Below are 22,318 nucleotides of genomic sequence, written 5' to 3'. Positions count from 1 at the left end.
GTACGACACCATCAGTGACGGACCCAGAAAATTATGTCAGGGGGGGCGTCCTTTTAATAACAATTTTTTTTTTTTTTTAATAATTAAGCAAATTCATTAAAGGCGTTCAAAAGGGGAACGCGTCCCAAAAACAACAAAAGGATCCCATTGAACACATTTACAATTCAGATCATCATAATAAGCAAAAATATTTTTTTTGTTCATTGAATCATTGAGCACATTCACAATTGTCCCCAACGACTTGTCATATTTTGAAAACGTTGTATGATAACTTCATTATCCATGCCACTAGATATCTCCTTTTCAATATATACTATCAAGCTATCACTCATCCATTCATCTCCCATTTTGTTGCGCAATCGGTTCTTTACGATATTCATAGCAGAAAATGTCCTCTCTACACTAGCAGTTGCAACTGGTAGGATCAACGCTAATGTCACAAGCAAATAAACTAGTGAATGTACCTTGTCTCTTTTGGTTTCCACCATTTTTTTTGCGAGGTCACCAATCCCTTTTAATCCTTCAAACTCACAAATAGAACGCATATCCGCAATATAATTCTCAAGTTGATCACTAAGTCTCATGAGAGCATGTGAAGAAAATTCTTTGGGATAAAATTGAGCAAGGTGGATTAGTTTTTGCTTTTCAAAAGCACAAAATGAATCATCCAGACACAAACAAGCCACACAAAGCAACAACTCGGAACTCATTTCAGAAAAACGACTAGTTAACTCTTGAAGTTGCATATCTATGATGGAATTAAACAAATCAACACGATAATGATGCAAGTTTGACTTGTCATGAGCTTTACGTCGTAGTCTTCCTCGAGGTAGAAATGTATCATCCATATTAGGAATAGGAATGTCATGTTTCACAAAAAAAGAAGAAACTTCGTTGAGTAAAGAATCCCATCCACTTTCCCTCATCCTTTGTAATTGGACCTTACTTAATTTGACCAAGGACATAGCAACCACAATATCTTGATCTTTCCTTTGAAGTGCCTTTGACAAATCATTTGTAATTCCCAAAACAGCTCTCATCAAATGCAAACAAAATATGAAGTTAAAGGATTGTATAAATTCCAATAAAAGATTTACTTCAAACTTTTTTTCTGATGACCCATCCTCTGCAAGTGTCTCAAGTACATTAACAATAGCTGAAAACATAATAGTCACGCTAATCAAAGTGTCATAATGTGAACCCCAACGTGTATCACTAGCTCGTTTAAGAGAAGTGTTTTGATTTAGGCCTTGCCCACTTGAAAGCTCACCATTGTTAAGTGCCTCGGTAACTATAGAAGCTTGTTTCTCTCGAAGAATATCACAACGTTTACATGAACCACCAACTATATTTATAAGATTAGCAACAAAAGTGAAGAGAGAAACAATATCCTCATGTTTTTTTGCCATACCCACGAGAGCCAATTGGAGTTGATGGGCAAAACCATGAATGTAAAAAGCACATTCATTCTCCTTCAAGATGAGAGTTTTGAGACCATTGAACTGACCTCGCATATTACTAGCCCCATCATAACCTTGCCCTCGTAATCTAGAAATGCTCAACCCATGTCTAGAAAATAAAGCATCAATCGCCTTCTTGAGTGAGATGGAAGTGGTATCAGAAACATGCACTAGACCCACAAAACGTTCAACTACATGCCCATTATTGTCCACATACCGTAAACACAAGCCATTTGCTCCTTTGTTGATATGTCCCGAGATTCATCAATTAGAATAGAAAAAAAAAGCATCACCAATATCTCCGATAATAACATTGAGAGTCTCCAATGCAATGGCATTAACAATGTCCTTTTGGATCTTAGGTGCCATTAATTTGTGATTTTCAGGAGCATTTTGCAATGTAACCGCATTAATGTCTTCATTATGATTCACAAGAAATCGCAATGTCTCGAGAAAATTCCCTTGGTTGCTTGAATCCTCAGTTTCATCGTCACCACGAAATGCAAGACCTTGTCGCAAAAGATGTCGAACACAATCAATTGATGCAATCAATCGTGTTCGATATGCAATTCGTGTCTTCTCTGATTGCTTGAAGAAAATTGATTGAATGTGTTGTTTTTGTTTCATTAATGCTTGGCACATACTCGAACATTGGTTGTGGGCACTTTTTGGACCTCCAATGTGGCTTTGTAGTTTTTCCAAACCCTTCTTCCAATTAGAAAATCCTTCACTCACGAAGGTATCACCACCCGATTGTTCTCCGATTTTTGGTTTAAAAAGATAACAACATAGACAATATGCTTCATCTTTATCTTTGCTATTTTCTAACCAAGTAGAAAAGGCATCAAACCATGCCGGGTTGAATCGTCGTAAGCATTGCCCATAACTCTTATAAGGAAAATGATATTTTTTAGGTTGGCAAGGACCCTTTAGTAAATATGCTCTCCGAATTTGATCTCGAATATCGGGATGGTAATTCAATATCGGAGTTCGTAGTCCAGGATCTGCAGCTAGATCCTCAAGGTTGATCTCTACATCACTTATCTTTGAAGAGCCATCATCTCTTCTTAGAGATGGTGGCAACCCTCTTGTCACAAATTTGTCCATTACTGATCAATTTCCTGTAAAGAGTGACGACATTTTAGTTTGGTTTCTTAGTGATCAATTTCCCATCAACAAAATAAACACATTCAAAAATTGCATATTATAATAGATTGTGCGCCTGTGTTGTTGTGCATTGTAATAAAATAAAAATAAAAAAAGAAATTAAACATTTAGAAATTGCATATGCATTGTTATTAGAAAAAATAAACCAAAGGGAGTACCTATACAAAAGAACTTAATCTTGTAAGTTGCAACACTGAACACTCCCAGACTCACAATATCATTTAATGCCTCCTTAATTGAAAATACAAAGCAACTAAGTTTTGTATACATGTATGTGTGTATATATTCAAATGGAGTAGAAAAATTAATGAAATATAAATTTTATTAATTTCTTATAAGATAGAATTGCAAGAGGTTGGGAGCTAATAAAAGAAATTACATTAAATGAAAGTAAATGAAATTAATTAAAGGTGCAATTAATGGACTAAAGTTAAGGTACAAATAAAATAAAAGAAAGCTAGATAGAAAAAAGCAAGGCATGAAAAAATGTAAATAAAGCATAAAACTAGACAGACTGAAATGTAAATGTGTCATGTGACTCATGTGTGTGTCGTCCAGAGAGAGAGAGAAAGCCCATTATAGACTGATATTTCCAGCGAAAAAAAAAATTATAAAGACTGATATATAATTATAAGGCAATAAAATCATATACTCTCTCTCAGTCTCTAATCCTGTGTATTCTGTTTCATAGTCTACATATGCATTGCCTATCTGAACAATTCAACACATTCATGGATGTTAGTTTTCTTCCCACATTGATTGACACACAAACTTATGTACATATAACAGAGTTTACATAATATTTTGTTAGCCAGTTGAGACTTACAGCTATTCCTTTTAAGTTAATGACGGTCTGACTCTCTCTATATATTATTATTATTATTAAAGTAAAAGTATATAAACACTAATTTCATTGTGGCTTCTTGAGACGGTGGGTGCTCATAATGTATTATTTTGATTTATTATATAAAAGTAATTTATAAAAAAATTAAAGTGAACACAACAGATCTTCGATTCTTGAATCTTCATTATATATATTTCTTTGTTGTTGTATTAGCAATTAACACATTAATTAGTCAATTAATTGTTTCAAGACGAGAAAGAGCATGAAAAGGCACATAAGTTACATAACCTAAATCACACTAACAAAATCAAGAACGATTAAGCAGTAAACAACATACGAATTTAGATTACAGGCTTGAAATGAATGATCAATTCTCATTTTAAACAGAAATCTAACACATAAATGATAAATCAACAACCAAAATCGAGCAAATAATCAGTTCTTGAGATTTGAGAACCAATAAAAAAAGAAGAAGATCAGTTGAAATACCTTCGATTTGTAGTGTAAAAGTTGAGAGATCAGAGACCAAAGTTGTGGAATAATAGCAGTGAAGACTGAAGAGAGAAGCGACCGGATAAGGGCTAGGCGAGGTCCCGAGGATGAAAGAGAAGCTCTGACAACGAGAAGAAAAGGTCGATGAAGAAAAGGTCGATGGGCCAGTATATATTTTGGGAACTTAATAATGGGGGTATTTGTGAAATTTCAGGGGGGGGCATGATATATATTCTAAAAAAAAGTGTAATATATAATAGGAAAAAAAAAAAATTTTAGAGGGGGCATTCGCCCCCCCTGGTCCACAGGCAGGTCCGTGCTTGGACACCATGGCATATAAATGAAAACGAATTGGTGTTTGGCCCTTGGCCACACCTCATACATATTAAATGGATCCTACAAGATGAATTTTATATACAATGCACACTCCGGTGCGAAATAGCTTACTAAAACGCAAGATTTTTCATATATTCTCATTAAAGGCAAAATTTAACATCCATGACGTATATTCTCATTAAAGAAGTTTGTCCTTTGGCCTCATATCATAAACATAAAATGAGAATCAAAAAGTGTGCTTAGGCACACATTACAAGTTTAGAATCAAATACACACATTTAACAAATAAAGCTACAAGTGGCATTTCAAGCCAACCTTTACAAGAGTGGAACCTTTAAGTCCACAAATCATCCAAGCATGACGAAAATCTCAATCTTGATTCCTGTACCTAAAAAATGACCCCGATAACTTTGGGGTGAGTAACATAAAGCTACTCGTAGGAGATGAACATGCAAAGACCTACCGTTTTACAAGATTATCACATCAATGTGAAGCAATTCAAAAGGGTCATGCCACCTAACGTCTATGTCAGAGGTGAGATTCAGGAAGCATCCTAACCTACTTTAGATCATTTCTAGCATAAATCGCATTATTCATGCAATTTAAATAACATAGAAGCAAGTTATACAAGACAACAAGACATAGATTATCAAAGTTATCAACTTGAAATCTAAAATGTGAAAACAATTAAAGTGGGTCATGCCACCTAATGTTTATGTTCCAAATGAATCTATAGGATCATTTCTAAGTTACATTTGAACAATATAGCATAGATGTACTTAATAACATCAAAATTTGCAATGATTCATTAAAATCATGAAGCATAAATGTACTTAACAACATTAAAACTTCGATGACTCATTAAAAATCATAAGGCATGAATGTACTTAATAACATTAAAACTATGATGATTCATTAAAATCATAATGCACAAATGTACTTAACAACATTAAAACCTGCGATGATTCATTAAAATCATAATGCATAAATGTACTTAAAAACATTAAAACCTGCGATGATTCATTAAAATCATAATGCATAAATTGACTTAATAACATTAAATCGCCAATAACCAAAACCACAAGTCACAATTAAACATTGGTTGTTAACTTGGAATTAAATGCGAAATCAAATAGTGCAAGACTTGAACATCAAATCTTGGATAAAGTCAAGACCTAAACGGTTATTCCGGGCACTAACCCGCTGGGAATACCACCATTGTGCGCACTATAAAATAGGGAGAACTCATACATCTCATACTAGAGCCAAACTCTAGCCATGTCTTTGTAACAATGTCTCAAGCAACTCCAAAATAATTAAATAAGTTCACAACTTATACGTAATTTAAATAATGCACGAAACTACCTTCCATGCACAAGTAGGTTGTAACCACACAACACATGCTCTAACTCCATAACTGCTATAGGATGACAAATGTCAAATCTTCAGAGTATGATTCGTTACACGCTATAATAACATCACATGTCAAATCTTTAGTGTACGATTCGTTACACGCTATAACAATATCATTTAATATTGAAAACATAAACTGAAGAGTCTAATACAAGTTTACAATCATGATTTAAACATGCAACCAAAGTCAAATACATGATTAAATCATTAATGCAATAGAACCGAAAATTAATTAAACCTAGGTTTCAAATCTCAACCAAATGATCCCTAATTAATATATGTTAAACAACATAGCTTGATCATTGCATATATCAATTCAAAAACTTAATTAGGTCATTGGAACAATAAGGTAGAATTTAATTAAATCATGATAATTAAATCCCTAGATTCTAAAGCAATATCAAATGGTCCCAAATTAATATATGCTAGTGAAAAAGTCATAGTCATTACAAATATCAAGTTAAAAACTTAATTTAACTAATGGAACCATTTAATAGATTTTAATTAATTCTTTTAATTTCAAACTCATCCATATGTTCTCAAATTAAAGTATGTTAAAGAACATGACAAGACTTAATTTAATAGCATATCACAAGTTAATTTCATGCAAGGTATGACCATGAGAATTAAACTTTCATAAAAGAAAATTATTAAATAAAAGTTACAATTCTTTTTCAAATAATCCCAATTTAATATATGTTTACAAACATACCAAAGCCTAATTTTCTAGAATGCCATAATTTAATTCTAAGTTGTACACCATCATAAGAATTAAATCTTAAACATAGAAAATAATTAAATTAGATTATAGAACTTGAACTAAAGCATGCATACAAGTTGTGTAAGCATCAATAGCATTCAAGATAACAAAAATATAAACCTATAACATCCCTTACCTCCATTTGAGATGAAATTTCAAATCCCCGCTGAAAGAAAAGTGCTCCAAATTCGACGATACTCTTAGGCTATGTCGGGGAGAACACGGTGATCATTAAACACCAAGGAGGTCACACCAAAATCCTAACTTGGCCTCAAACCTGAACTCAAAAAATGGCCAAAAACGGATTCTAATAAGGGGGAAAGATGCGCATCGCCAAGGCCTTCGATAAACGTTATGGCTCTACAACGTTTTTCAAGAGGGAAGTGGCCGAAAAAGAAGAGAGAAGTGTGGCAGCCCAAGGCTACCATGGATGGCCAGCCAAGAGAGGGAGAAAGATGATGAAAAAGTGATTTTTCACTTTAAGACATTCTATTTATAGCAAAACCCTAAAAATGCCTCGAAAGGGCCCCGCCTGGTCCAGAAAAAGTGGAATTTGAACATACATGCTAAAATAGCAAAACTCCATGAACAAAAAAGATCTAAAATGAGAAAATATGAACAACGGAAGAAATGGCGTCAAAAACTGAGTCCCGAGCAAAAAGATATGCCCTAAACAAGTTCGGTGGCAATCGAGCCAGAAACCCTGAAACTGGGGAAAAAGAATCAGATGACAATTCTATGAGTACGCGACTCGAAAAAAAGTGAAAATAAATCCCTTACGAGGATCCAGGCTTAAAAGGAGATATTTTTACAATAACTTTCATTAATTGCAGAATGGCCCCTCCAAAAAGTGATAACTGCACTAATGACCCAGAATGAAAATATCTTTCAAAAATATTTTCTTAAAAACCCCTAAAATAAAATATCTCCAAAAGATATTTACGAAAAACACCCCAAGAAAAGAAAATGTTTCTGAAGAACTATGCATCCATGCCCCTATGGACACCGGGAACAACCAGAATACTTTTCTACAAAAGTAAAGATATGTATTTCATGGAAACCACTTAGAATGAAGGTACATGAATTCAAAAACCAACTCCAAACACAAAAAGTGTGGTTATGCCAACAAAGTGAAAAACGGGGAAAAGACAAAATAGGGAAAAGGACCAAAAGTGAATAGTGTCCAAAAAGTGAAAATATGGAAATGACTCGGTCCTTAAAGGAAGTTGTCAATCCAAAGAAAAGAGTCTCAAAAACCATTCCCGAGCACTCAAGACGACACTAAGTGTTGAGAAACCAAACTCAAAAAAGAAAAGATCAACAGAAAAAAAATATCCGTGAAAATCTGAGACTAAGGAAAGGAAGGAAAATGGTTGGGTCATTACATTACCAGCATCCCAACATTTCCTTAATATACATCCCAAAGTATCCTGTATGCATGTAGGGATCTGTTTAGCATAGACAAGGATCTGTTTGATAGCATCTAGGAGAGGAATTTGACTTTTACCTGTTTGAAGACATTTATCATGTCTTGGATTTTCTTTCCTTGCTTACCAAAGTAAGAGGGTCCTTTGAGACGTTCAGGAAAAGGCACTCTTAGCTAATAAGTGGTCTCAAGGTTCAGAGCAGATGAAGATGTGACTTTACCATCAACTCCTTTGGAACTTGATGGAATGGAATTTGAGGGAACATCTGTGGGATGTGAATTATGAATGATTAGATGAATGGGAATCCTAAGCCTTTCTTTTTCTTCTTGATCCTTCTCAACTTGGTTATCAACTACTCTACCACTCCTCAATGTAGATATGGCCTTGATCTGCTCATGATGAATACCTGAAGAATTGGTTTCACCAATCATATAAGTCTGCCCATTCAGGTTGGCCATTGGCTGACTAGGCAGCTTTCCTTCCTCTCTACGAGATAGAGTATTTGCTATTTGCCTAACTTGCATATCTAGTTTTGCTATGGCTTGGGAATGGGAGTGAAGAATTTGGGTATGAGATTTAAGCTTTTCAAGTGAATTTAACACTTGCTCTTCATACCCTGGTAAATACTTAGGAGGAGGATTAAGATCAGGAGCTTGAGTAAATTGATTCCTAAACTGAGGTGGACGATAAATGAAAGATTGATTGAAAGAATTATTTTGGGATGAAGGATTTGATGGATTTTGATATTGCCCTTCAAATTGTGGAACCCTTGGCTTTGATTCTGCCATAATAGATTTGGATGATCTTTCCAGCTAGGATTATAAGTAGAAGAATATGGATTGCAGGCTGGTCTGGAGAATGATGCATTTACTTACTCCTAAGGGATCTCAGATGATTGTCCCATCATAGGGCAAGTATCAGCAAAATGGGATGGATTACCACACATTGAACATACTTCCTTTAACAAAGAAACAGGTGGATTAGAAACAGGAACATAGCTAGAAGATAAGACTTGGTTAAACCTACGGTTCAACGCTTCCTGAGTGGTTAACTCGCTAGATTTTTCAACTTTTAAAAGTTTTTCAACCTTATGGATTCCAGGAGTAGACCTAGACCTAGAGGAAGAAGCATGCAGCATGGAGTTTTCACTTAGGGCCTTAAACAGTTCCCAAGTGTCAGCTGCATTCTTGTGAAAAAAAGCTCCATTGTTGGAGGCATAAACTATGTTCCTATGTGAATCAGAAATACCATCATAGAAAATCTGTACTAAGTGCCATTTAGTAATATCATGGTGTGGACACTTTCTCAGAAGATCATTATACATTTCCGATGAATCATGGAGTTTTCACCCGGGATTTGGGAGAACGCCAAGATCTCTTTTCTTATTTGAGTGGTTTTACCCACACTATAGTACTTTTTCAAGAATTCCTGCTGCAACATATCCCAAGTAGATATGGAATTAGGTGGAAGGGCATGCAACTAGGTTATTGCTTTGTCCTTGAGAGAGAATTGAAAAAGTCACATTCTAAAAGCATCATCTGAAAGAGTGGACAACTTAGTAGTTGAACACAATTCCAAAAACACATCCAAGTGCTTATAAGGATCCTTTATTACAAACCCATGGAATGTAGGAAGCATTTGGATCATAGCAGGCTTGATCTCAAAGTGGGTTGCATAGCATTCAGGAATTGAAAACACGAAGGGGATGTTTATAAAGTGGGAATGAAGTGATCCCTCAATTGTGGTTGTGGTAGAGGAATAGGTGTTTGTGGCACATGTGCCCCATTTGGTGGTGCATTATCATCAGCCATGTTATTTCTAGAGGAATTTCCTAACTAATTCAAATTCTTTTTAAGTCTTCTGATTTGATTAAAAGTTTTCTCTATTTTAGGGTCATAAACAATTATTGATTCTGATAAAGAACGGCGACCTAACATGCACTAAGTCAAATTGCACAAGCAGTAACAAAAAGAAAAATTCCAAGTAAAGAAAACAACAAGAACTCACAAAAGGTCCAAAAACAGAAGCTTCTATTCCTTAAGCATCTTTGGCCTTGCTGCTAGATTCCTACACTTGAAAAAAAAAAAAGAATAAGGTGAGATATAAGAAAGTCCAAAAACTAAGAATCAGAATAAAACTAATTTTCAACACAATAAACCGTTACATAGTCTCCCCGGCAACGACGTAAAAAATTGATGTGTGTTAAAATATATGATGAACGCTGAATATTGCATATTCGAGCCCCTAAATACGCATATGTTAAAACCTAAAGTGATACTTCTATCCAGTTTTAGACTGATTTATGTTTATTTCATGTTTTTAGGTACTTTCCTAAAGAAATGGTTAAAACTGAGCTTTTATGATGAAAAAACTAACATTGAAGATTACAGAGTCGTTGTTGAAGCAAGCCAAGAGTCAAAAAGGGTGATTTTGGAGAAGTTCAAGTGTCAGGGCTCGAGCCCTTGTTCCTAAGGCTCAAACCCCAAACCAACAAAAGCAAGAATTCCAACTAAGGCAGCCAAGGCTCAAGCCTAGCTCTTAAGGGTCGAGCCCAAATTCAAGGTGCTCTAACCCAAATTATGTCGGAATCTCAAGAGTCACTTTGAAGACCTCTAGAGTTGCCAGAGCTCGAGCCTTTGTTCTCAAGGCTTAAGCCTAACTCATAAGGCTCGAGCCCCAATGCATGGTGATCGAGCACTATTAAAGATTCATCCTTAAAATATTCTAAGTGTTGAAGAAAAAGACGCTTCGGAAATTATTTGAAGAAAAATGGCTAAGTGTTGAAGTCAAGCTCGAGCCCTATCTCATGAGGCTCGAGCCTAGAGTCACAAGGCTCGAGCCCTTGTTGTTTAGTTAGACTTAATTGATGTGGGATTTGTCTTATTAAAGTCTTTTTTCATCCTAGATGGGCTCAAAAACCCTAATGCCTCTCTAATCCTCATCAGAAGTTATTCATTTGCTATAAAAGGATGCTAAAGGCCACAAAGCAAAGGGTCCTCTTCCAATTCTTCTTTTTAGATTTTAGATCTCTCAATTTGTGGTGGCTTTTAGGGTTTTGAAGGGAAGTCCCCAAGAGAGAAGTGCAGACCTTGACGATGAAAACTACACCAACACAAATGATTTCTAGTGTCGTCATGAGTAGCTAATTCCTCTCTTAGGGCATTGATGTAGCCCGAATTCGAGTATTATGGTTTGATTATTTCAACTTTGGGATTTGTATATTTATATATATTGATTGCGTAGTTATGAGCACCTGATTACGGATCAGTTGGTGTTTTAATTAATGGTTTTTTAAAAAATTAATACCTTATCTTAGATTTAATTATTCTCAAACTATTCTCAACCCATCCTTATTGGATGGTATTGGTAGAGGCCTATCGGACATAAGGATGGAGATTATGCAATGGTGTTTCAACATTTTTCATGAATATAACTCTTTCATAATCTATGCCTAGGGAAGACAAGTTATATTACAACATTAGTTGGAAAAAGGTAGGTAGATAATTCGTGCCAACCGAAGATAGGTTATAGTTAGATAAGTTCAATGAAACATCTTTCTTTAAAACCCGAATTAAATGAATGTTATTGAGTTTAATCCATATGATACATAAATTGTGAATTCCCAAGGTTGAATGGTTAACCATAATATGAGATTCGTGGTAAAATCAATCCTTAAATATCTCTATCCCTGATCTTCTGCTATTTAATTTAGTTTATTTTGTTTTTATGTTCGTTACAATCAAACAATTAAATCAGCTTCTCTTTAAATCAAAAGAATATTAATTGGACACTTGAATAACTAATAGTCCCTGTGGTTCGACACCCTCTATAGAGCACTATCCTACAAGGATTCATGCTATTGCGAGTGGTTACAATTGACATACATCAATTTTTGACGCCGTTGCCAGGGATCTATCACGGTTTATTTAAGTTTAAAATTAGTATTAGTTTGATACTTAGTTTTTAGGACTTATTGATTTCTCACCTTATTTCTTTCTTTTTCTTTTCAAGTGCAGGATTTCGCAGCGAGGACGAAGACACGTAAGGGATTGAAGCTTTGGTTTTAAAACCTTTTGTTAGTTTTTGATGTTTTTCTTAACTTGAAATTTTTCTTTTTGTTACTATTTGTGTTAGTGGAATTGGTGCATGTTAGGTCGTCGTTCTCAATCAAAACCAATAATATTGTATGACCCTGAAATAGAGAAAACTCTTAGTCAACTTAGAAAACTTAAAAAGAATTCTAATTTGATAGGAAGTTCCTCTATAAATAACATGGCTGATAATATTAATGCACCGGAAAACGGAGAACAAGTACTAGCAGCACCTATTCCTCCACAACAATTAAGGGATCACTTCATTCCCACTTCATACACATCCCCTTCGTGCTTTGTATTCCCAGAGGCTAATGCAACCCACTTTGAGATCAAGCCTGCTATGATCCAAATGTTTCCTACATTCCATGGGTTTGCAACAGAGGATCCTTATACACACTTAGATGTATTTTTGGAATTGTGTTCAACTACTAAGTTGACCACTCTTTCTAATGATTCATTTAGGATGCGACTTTTCCAATTTTCTCTCAAGGATAAAGCAAGAACCTGGTTATAGTCTCTTTCATCTAATTCTATATCTACTTTGGACATGATGCAACAGGAATTCTTGAAGAAGTGCTATATTGTGGGTAAAACCTCACAAATGAGAAGAGATATCATGGTGTTCTCCTAAATCCAGGGTGAATAGTTCCATAATTCATGGGAAAGATATAATATCTTCTGAGAAAATGTCCACACCATGATATTGCTAAATGGCATTTAGTGTATATTTTCTATGATGGTTTTTCTGATTCTAATAGGAACATGGTTGATGCATCCAGTAATGGAGCTTTTCTTCGTAAGAGTCTGGCTGACACTTGGGAACTGTTTGAGGCCCTAAGTGAAAATTCCATTCAACATGCTTCTTCCTCTAGGTTTAGGTCTACTCCTAGCATCCATAAGGTTGAATCTTCTTATAGCTATGAGTATATTCTTGTAGCGGTGGATTATGTGTGTAAATAGGTTGAGGCCGAGGCTATCAAAATCAATGATCATAAAGTTATGGTCAAGTTCATTTAATCGAACATTTTTAGTCGTTTTGGTATGTAATGACCCGGTCATTTCCTTCCTTTCCTTTTTCCTCAGAATTTTACGGATGAATTTTTTTCGTTGAAATTTCTTTTTTAAGTTCAGTTTCTCGTCGCTTAGTGTCGTCTCAAGTGCTCAAAAATGGTTTCTGAGACTCTTTTCTTTGGATTGACAACTTCCTTTAAGGACCGAGTCATTTCCACATTTTTCGTTTTTCGACACTATTCATTTTTCGTCCTTTTCTCTATTTCGTCCTTTTCCCTATTTTATCTTTTCTCCTTTTGTCACCTTGTTGGCATAACCTCACTCTTTGTGTTCGGAGTTGGTTTTTGACTTCACGTATCTTCATTCTAAGTGGTTTATATGAAATACGTATCTTTACTTTTACAAGAAAGTACTCTGGTTGCTCCCGGTGTCCATAGGGGCATGGACGCAAAGTTTTTCAGAATCTTTTTCTTTTCTTGGGGTGTTTTTTATAAATATCTTTTGAAGATATTTTATTTCAGTGGTTTTTAAGAAAATATTTTTGGAAGATATTTTCATTCTGGGGCATTAGTGCAATTAACCCTTTTTGGAGGGGCCATTTTGTAATTAATGAAAGTTATTGTAAAATATTTCGTCTGGAGCTTCGATCCTCGTACGGGATTCATTTTCACTTTTCATCGACTCATAAATTCTTGTAATTTCGTTCTGGTCGTTTTTCTTCAGTTTCAGGGTTTCTGGCCTCGGCTGCTGCCGAACTTGTTCGGGGCATATCTCTCTGCTCGGGACTTGGTTTTTGACGCCGTTTCTTCTGTTGTTCATATTTTCTCATTTTCGTTCACGGAGTTCTGCCATTTGAGCGTGTCTGCTCAAATTTCACTTTTCCGGACCCGGCGGGACCCGTTCAAGGCACTTTTTGAGATTTTCTATAAATAGGGGGACTTAAAATTAAAAAGTCATCTTCTCCCCTCTCCATGCACAACCAGAACCTGCTATGGCAGCCCAAGGGGGCTGCCACCCTTCTTCTTTCATTTGAACCTTCTTCCCTTTGTTAAAAAGTCGAAGTGCCTTCGCGTTTTGTGTTTGTCTTGACCACGCGCATCTTTCCCCCTTATTAGAACCCATTTTTGGCCAAATTTTGAGTTTGGGTTTGAAGTTAAGTTGTGATCTTCTTGTGGGTTCATGTAGATCATGTTGTCCCCGACAAAACCCTTCGGTATCGTCGGATTCGGAGCACTTTTTTTTCGGTGGGCTTTTGAGATTTTGATCTCAAATTAAGGTAGGGGACGTTTTAGGGTTATATTAATATTGTATTGATTGTTATATGAGCATATAAAACTTGTGAGCATGCCTTGTTCAAGTTATAGAATTTAATTTAATTATTTTCTTTATTTAAGATTTAATTCTCATGATGCCAGGCAACTTAGAATTAAATTGTAGCATGCTAGAAATTTAGGCCTTGGTATGGTGGTTGATATATATTAAATTGGGATTATTTGAATAAGAATTGCAAATTTTATTTAATATTTATCTTTTGTGAAAGTTTAATTCACCTAGTTGTATTAAGCATGGAATCAACTTATAATGTGATATTAAAGTAGGCATTGGTGAGTTCTTTAACATATATTAAATTGAGGACATTTAGATATGTTTGAAAATCTAGAGAAAATTAATTAATTAGCTTAATTAATTTTATTTTTTAGTGTTGTAGTCACTTAAATTGATTTTGGGTATAATATATGTGAAGACTATGATATGTCCCTTAACATATATTAATTTGAGTTTATTTGGGATTTTCATGTTAAGTTGAAAATCCCTTTTAATGTAGTGAAATTAATTACCTTGTGAACATATTACTAATTGGATGTAGAATTAGTACTTGGGGTCTCTTAAAATAGTAATTGGACTTAGCATGATATAGAATATCATTGACTTGTAAAGCTTGTTTAAATATATCTTGTGTAGGTATATATCTTGTTAGAATATTACAATTGTTTACCTTGAAAGTTTGTTACTAAATTGAAGCTTATTTAGTACTTGTGGCTTAGGATAGTAATGTGACTCAATTGTTGCATATTGGAGACTTGACATATCATATGCTATTTAGACTTGAATCATTAGACATGGTTTGTGTGGATTCAACCTTATTTGTGTATTGAAGATGGTTTTATGCATTATTGATTTTGATATAAGTTTGGTCTAACTTATTGATTTTGGGAAGCTTGTAAAGACATATTTCACGTGATGGCTAGGGTTTGGCTCTAGTACATAGACAAGAGTCTTCTAAGTCATAAGTGCGCACTAGGTAGTACCTTGTGGGTTGTAATTGCCTGGAATAACTTATGCATGTGCGCACTAGGTAGTGCCTTGTGGGTCATAATTGCCCAGAAACACTTGCTTGGTCTAGCGACCGCATGTCCTAGTCTTTCCACTATTTGATTTCGCATTCAATTTCAAGTTGTTAATCATGGATTACTTGTAGCTTGAGAATTGATGCTTGCTTTGGATATTTGAATCCTATTTAGTATACTTGAACTTGTATACTTGCTCCGTGAGTTTAAATTTCATTTAGTATGCTTGTACCGTGTATACTTGTTTTAGGCGTATCTCTTTTAGCTTAGTATACTTATGTTCGTATACTTGATTTACGAGATTTCCATATAAAATGTATACTTGTGTACATATGCTTAGACATTGCATGACTTGTCTTAATATGGTTTAGTATACTTGGAAATGTATGCTTGTATGTTGTGTAGCATGTTTTAACAATGCTTAGTATACTTGAGCATGTATCCTTGTGTGCCGTTGTTCACTTTAAATTGCATGAGTAGCTTAGGATGATCCTTGAGTCTCATTTTGAAATAGACGTTAGGTGGCATGAGCCCTTTGACATGTTTCACGTTAAGGTGATATAATTGTAAAACGCTAGATCGATGCATACTCATCTCCTACGAGTAGCTTTATGTTACTCACCCACGTAGTGGGGACATTTTTCAGGTACCGGGATCAAGATTCAGGATTCACATCATGGTTGGATGATTTGCAGACTTGAAGTTCTCAATTCATATAAATATTGGCTTGAAATGCCATTTATAGCTTTATATGTCAAAATGTGTAAATTTGATTCTATTTTTGTAATGTGTACATAAATACACTCTGTACAATGTATTTGACATGTATGAGATGATGCCATAGGCCAATGACATCTAATTTGTATCCTATGTAACTTTTAACTTCATGAAATATTATGAAAATATTAAAAAATGCCAAATCATTGCTTCACTATGCTTGCATCGGGTGTGGGAATTCTATTTTTATTCTTTCATAGGGTCTCATTAATCATGTATGAAGTGTGGCCAAGGGCAAAATGGTAATTTGAAATCATTTGTTAATTTTGGTTTTCAAATTTCCCTTTTCTTGTTCATCTTTGCCTTTTTGCCCATTGGGGGGTCGGATTTTGCATTGGTGGTATTTGTAAGCCATGGACCATTGTAGCATGTCCTAATAGGTAAGCTACGTTTGCGTGCATGGTCGTTTCCGAGGAAACCTTCTTCCTGGGTGAAATGAGCTTCCTATGGACTCATTTTGAAACTTTGTTGCATAGTCTAATCTAGGGGCTTTCTAGACTTTTCATATCAGTTTTATTTTCTTCTTTTGACATGGTCGTTTAGAAAATGTGATTTTAGGGAGGGTTTCTTCTTCGTGTTTTTCCAGAAAATGTCGTCTTGATACCGGAAATCCATTGCAAAGTTCAGCTTCCAGTTTTACATTTAGCAGCTTTATGACCCTCATAACCAGATTTTATGGAGGGGCATTTTGGGCATTCTACATTGAGTTTTTTTTTAATTCTCTCATGAGTCATGTAGAAAACTCGATTTCGGGAGGGGTTTTTTTTCATGTTTTTCCTGAAAATGTTGCTAAGGGCCCCATTTTTGCTCTCAGTTGTGGGCAGATTCTGAAAAATATTTGTGTAGCAGTTTTTTGGATTCTCTTGACCTAGGCTGATCTAGGGGCATTTTAGGGATCTTACAGTGTGTTTTTCTCCATTCCTTTCATGGCACCGAGTAGAAAACGTGATTTTAAGGGGGGTTTCTTCTTTGTGTTTTTCCAGAAAAACTCATTTAAGGGTCCGTTTTTTGCCTCAGTTCCGAGAAAAAAATCAAATGTTGCATGTTGTAAAAACACTATTCCTGCCCAGATTTCTTACCCGGAAAATAAGTTGATTTTTTTGAAACTTTGAGGCTTCATATCTTTATCATCCGGACTCCAAATCAAGTGATTTTTGAGTTTAAGTTTATTAGTTTTTACTGTAACGGTATGCACGGCTGCATCAAATTAGATCTGAAAAGACCATTTTACCCTTTGTAAAGTACCCTTGCCGTACTGATTTTAAACCCAAAAGTTGGTTTTTATGAAACTTTGACGTTTCATATCTTCTTCGTTCGGACTCTGAATCAAGTGATTCTTGAGTCTAGATTCATTAATTTTTCCTGGTCTATCTAACGGTATGCTTAGCTGCATTCAGTTTTGTCAAAAAAGACCATTTTACCCCTTACGAAGTACCCTTACTGCATTGATTTCAAACCCAAAAATGTGATTTTTATGAAACTTTGGAGTTTCATATGTTTTTCATCCGGACTTCGAATCAAGTGATTTTTGGGTCTAATTTGATTAAATTTTTGCTGTCTTTCTAGTGGTGTGCTCGGTACCACCCGATTTTATATTTTTAGAAATAACCATTTTGCCCTTGGGGGCCTGTTCGGTCTTGTTCTGATCATTTGTTCCCGTATCAGTTCTCATTGAGCTCCACGACCTCATGGAAGGTTACTTTGACTTCTTAGGGTCTTGTTTTCTATATTCGCTTCCGCATTCGGATCCATTATAGGGTCAATCTTCGGTTCATCACAGGACGCATTAGCTTGAAAAACCAGGGCTGTCACATGGTACGCCCCGAGCACTCATCAGTGATGACGGATCTCATTTTCGAAATCGCTATCTCAAATCATCCTTCTTAAATACTTCGTCATTCATAAGGTTGCCACACCTTACCACCCTTAAACGAGTGGTCAAGTGGAACTATCTAGTCGGGAAATCAAGCATATCCTGGAAAAAACAGTTCAACCGGACCACAAAGATTGGTCATTGTGACTAAAAAGTACACTTTGGGCCTACCAGACAGTGTATAAGACACCCATTGGCATGTCACCATATCGACTTGTCTTTGGCAAAGCTTGTCGTCTCCCAGTTGAACTAAAGCACCATGCTTATTGGGCCATAAAAAGGCTCAACTTTGATCTCAAACAAGCCGGCTCTACTCACAAATTGCAGCTCAATGAGCTCGAGGAAACTTGAAATGATGCGTATGAAAGCGCCAAAATCTATAATGTAAAGACTAAAGTATTTCATGACAAGCACATTGTCAACAAGTATTTTGCCCCTGGACAGAAAGTTTGGCTTTTCAACTCTCGCTTGCGACTCTTTCTCGGTAAACTCCATTCACGATGGGATGGTCCATAAGTCATCACATCCGTCTTTCCTCATGGTGCAATCGAACTCCAAGATCCTACCGATGGATCTCTCTTTAAGGTTAATGGACAACGGCTTAAGCCTTATGTTGATGGCATAGTCCCTATCCGAAAAGTAAAGAAAGTCCTATTGACAGACCCAATTTACGAGGACTAATGCAAAACCATGATTTGTCTAGCTATCAACGTTAAATTTAGCACTCATGGGAAGCAATTTTTTCAACTTCCAAGCTTCCCTCTTCCAAGTTGCCTTAGCCAAGAATTTTTCAAAAATTAGCTAAGGATAGCCAACATGTGAATTCTTTTGGAATTGTTTCGAAATAAGTTCCAAAAGTTATGTTCAGTTTTCTTAGTCATTTTTAAGGTCTCGGTACCATTTTCGGAATTTTTCAAGGTTCTTCCAGCAATTTTCTCGACTAATCCAAAAATCACGGGACATTCTGGCCTCTAAAATATCGCTTTCACAATTGAACTCCGAATCCCGTTCGGAAGGTTCTACAAGTTGTCTTGGGCTCATAAGAGCTTAAATTTCAAATTTAGGAATTTTTCGATCTCGTCCCGGCCCCCTTTAGCCATAAATCAGTCACAATAGGCATTCGCCAAAGCTCTTGCGAGTGCCCGCCTAAAATCCGTGGGCGCCTGCCCATAAGGGCAATAGAGGTGGTACGCTTGCCGTCGCCTACCTAGAATCCGTACGCGCCCGCCCAAAATCCCGTGGGCGCCCGCCCAGCCGCCGCAGGCGCCCGACCCTCTTTGCTGCATCATTAAAATGGGCTTCCAAGCCCGTTTTAGCATTCTATCTTTCCCCCTCTCTCAATCCCAGCCGAGTCTTTCTCCTTTGGCCTCTCAATTCTTCAATTCTTCCTTCCATCTACTCCCCTTCCATCTCATCTTCCTCCCCCACTCCATCATCTCACCTCCCTCTCATTCTCAAAGTCTCCCATCACCAAGTGAAAAGGGCTTTTGGTTCCCCCAATTAGGTAAGCTTCCTCTACTCTCTTTTTCTCTAAATTTTTTATCAATGGAGGACGGGATTGATTATGTGGAGGATTTAAAATTGTTTGGGATTGTGTATTGTTGATTGCAGGGTCAAAATTTTTGGGATTTCACATCTCTAATACCCTTTTGACTCTCTTCATAATTTTTGTGAACGCCAGGTGTTCGATAAATTACCTGAACCAACTTTTTCACTCAAATGGCACCCAAAACCTCTACCAAGCATGCTCGCTCATTCGAGGGACCCTTCGGGGAAGCCCCCACACCAAATTGGGCTGATTGGCCCATCGAAACTGAGGCCAAATTTGTCATCACAGACGGCTTCGATGACCATCCGAAAACGGCGTGGGTGGTTAAAGAATTGACGGACCGTGGCCTCCAATCTCTATTCAAGCCACGCGCTAGCTCTTACTATCCGCACATAGTTTGCCAATTCTTCTCAAACATGTTCTATACATGTGCAGACCCGGACATTATTAAGACCACTATTGATGGCGCCGCTTTTGAATTTAACATTCAGGACCCTTCCACGGCTTTGGCCTGCCCATTGGCATCTCTGATGGATGAGGTGGGCCTGCCTTTGTACGTTGATCCTCCAGCTGGGCTGACATTGTCTGACATTGTGAAAGAAATATGCCACAACCAGTATACCGGCACGTGAACCACAAGCACAAATAAATCATTCCTTCCATGCTGGCTCTGGTTCATGGACTCTGTCCTTGTAAAGAATGTCCTCCCCATCCCTAAGCATTCTGAGTATAAGGGGGCTTTCCTAAACACCTTTTATGCCACTGAGAAGGAGCAATGGTTTTACATCCTGCAGCTTGTCTGGGACTAATTTCTCAAGGTCTACAATGACCTAATTTTGCTGCGATCGAACAATGCCACCATTTGGGCATTTCCATTCCCATATCTTGTCACCAGGCTCCTGAAGAACCAAGGGTTCTGGCAATCCCGTCATGACGAGAAGCTAACGGATGTGTTTAATTTTGACCATGGGGTTTGGAAGTTGAGCACTGTCCAGCTTAAAATGTCTCATCAAGCCCGCATTGGTGATGTGCTTGATTGGGGAGCTACGGCTGTCCCTGTTGCTCCTGCGCCGGTTGCTCCTGTTACACCGCCTCTGCCTACTATGTCCTATGCCAATTATACCTCTCTCAGCGCTTATATTAATGCACTTCACATGCGAGTCGGGAACATCGAGCGCTGTGTCAATGAGACTCAGGAGGGACAGAAGACGTTGCAGACCATGGTCCAGACTCTGATTGACCGTACCCTAGGCGGCGCCGGAGGTTCATCTTCCACTCCGATGGAGTGATTTTATGCTTTCCATATCTACTTTGCTTCTAGTAGTACTATTTGGATTTATTTTGGGCCACTTTTGGCAAGCTTTTTAATTCCTATTTTGAACTCAAAACTGCAATGGTGTTGCTATTTTGCATGAACACTTCCTTTTTAGTTAAATAAATTATAGTTGTTTATTTTTCTCTCTGTCTGGATTTATATGATGCTCGTTGTGCATAGGTGTGTTTTGACAAGTTTTTAGAATCAAGTTTGGGGGCGTTAATTCTGGATTTCGCATGGTGGTCTGTTTACACCGTCACTGATTTTTCCTCTACTTGGTATTGTTGCTCTTGTACTCTCATTTTTCAATTCAAATTCCATTCTTTGTCTTCTCACATTGAGGACAATGCGACATTCAAGTTTGGGGGTACATTATTGCATTGTTGATATTACATTTTTGTTTGCATGCGTTAATTGTTCATATAAAGTAATAAAATCATTTTGTTTTGGAAAGCAATGATTTTGTAATTTGGAACTTGTTGGAGTTTGAAGCATACGTTTAATACTTTGTGTATAGAGGCAAATGATAGTTTTGAAATAAAGCAAAATCTGAAATGATCGTGTTGATTCAAATTGGTTTGTATAAATGCTTCAATTAGATTTTCGTGAGATTCCATACTCTTCTATGCTTCACACTGCACAGATGCACACCGGAAACTCAATTGTGAGGCATACAACCTGATTGACCTTGACCTTGACTCAGTTGATTTGAATTGATGACCCTAATGAATGGATATCTTTGGCATTGAATCTCTCTAAAAAAAAAAAATTAAATTAAATAAAGATAATGACTAATTTAAGTTCGTAGCCTTGCTAACTCGAGTTATTAAGCCCTTAAAGTGTCCTTACACTTAGCACCCTAAAGCCATCTGGTTTGGGAATTACTGGCCTAACACTTGCTACATGGGTTAGTTAGAAAGCTTAAGGAACTTAGGCATTGCACGGTCATTCATAAAAATAAAAATAAATAAATATGGTCGTTAGAGTTCGTAGCATTGCCAACTCGAGTTATTAAACCTTTGGAGTGTCCTTACACTTAGCCTAAACCCATCCGGTTTAGGAGTTACTGGCCTAACACTTGCTACATGGGTTAGTTAGAAAGCTAAAGGGACTTAGGCATTGCACGGTCATTCACAAAAATAAAAATAAATAAATATGGCTTGTTGGAGTTCAAAACCTTGCCAACTCAAGTTATTAAGCCTTTGGAGTGTCCTTACACTTAGCACCCTAAAGCCATCCTGTTTGGGAGTTGCTGGCCTAACAATTGCTACATGGGTTAGTTAGAAAGGGTAAGGGACTTCGGCATTGCACGACCATAATATGTAAAAAAAAAAATAAAAAAATAAAAAAAAAAGTTGTATTTTGAATAAATTCATGCCTGAGAGACCTCATTTAAAAGGGAAATTTAATGATTTGAAGCTTGTGTTTTGAAATTAGAAAAAGAAGGTAAAA

The 22,318-nt window shown here is 36.5% G+C and overlaps 1 protein-coding gene across 1 annotated transcript; it reads right to left on the bottom strand.

Moving 5' to 3' along the window:
• Positions 1-221: 221 nt before the first annotated feature.
• LOC132271602 (uncharacterized) lies at positions 222-2,567 on the bottom strand. The gene is made up of 2 exons (XM_059773043.1): positions 1,754-2,567; positions 222-1,651 (listed from the first exon to the last, which is right to left on the bottom strand). Exons 1-2 carry the CDS (start codon positions 2,565-2,567, stop codon positions 222-224), a joined length of 2,244 nt encoding a protein of 747 aa, XP_059629026.1.
• Positions 2,568-22,318: the final 19,751 nt, after the last annotated feature.

This window comes from Cornus florida, unplaced genomic scaffold (genome assembly GCF_030987335.1).
Source record: "Cornus florida cultivar Cherokee Brave unplaced genomic scaffold, ASM3098733v1 CherokeeBrave_3.0.0_Hap2_Chr01, whole genome shotgun sequence".
Classification (NCBI taxonomy): domain Eukaryota; kingdom Viridiplantae; phylum Streptophyta; class Magnoliopsida; order Cornales; family Cornaceae; genus Cornus; species Cornus florida.
Note: the sequence above shows the minus strand (reverse complement) of the source record. Positions and strands in the feature narration are given on the sequence as shown.

Bases quoted from the DNA above. Each gene is read 5' to 3' on its own strand.
- LOC132271602 (XM_059773043.1), bottom strand. From the start codon at position 2,567: ATGGACAAATTTGTGACAAGAGGGTTGCCACCATCTCTAAGAAGAGAT. The intron at 1,652-1,753 runs GTGATGCTTTTT...ATGGGCATGTAG, and splicing joins TGTTATTATCGGAGATATTG to TTGAACGTTTTGTGGGTCTA.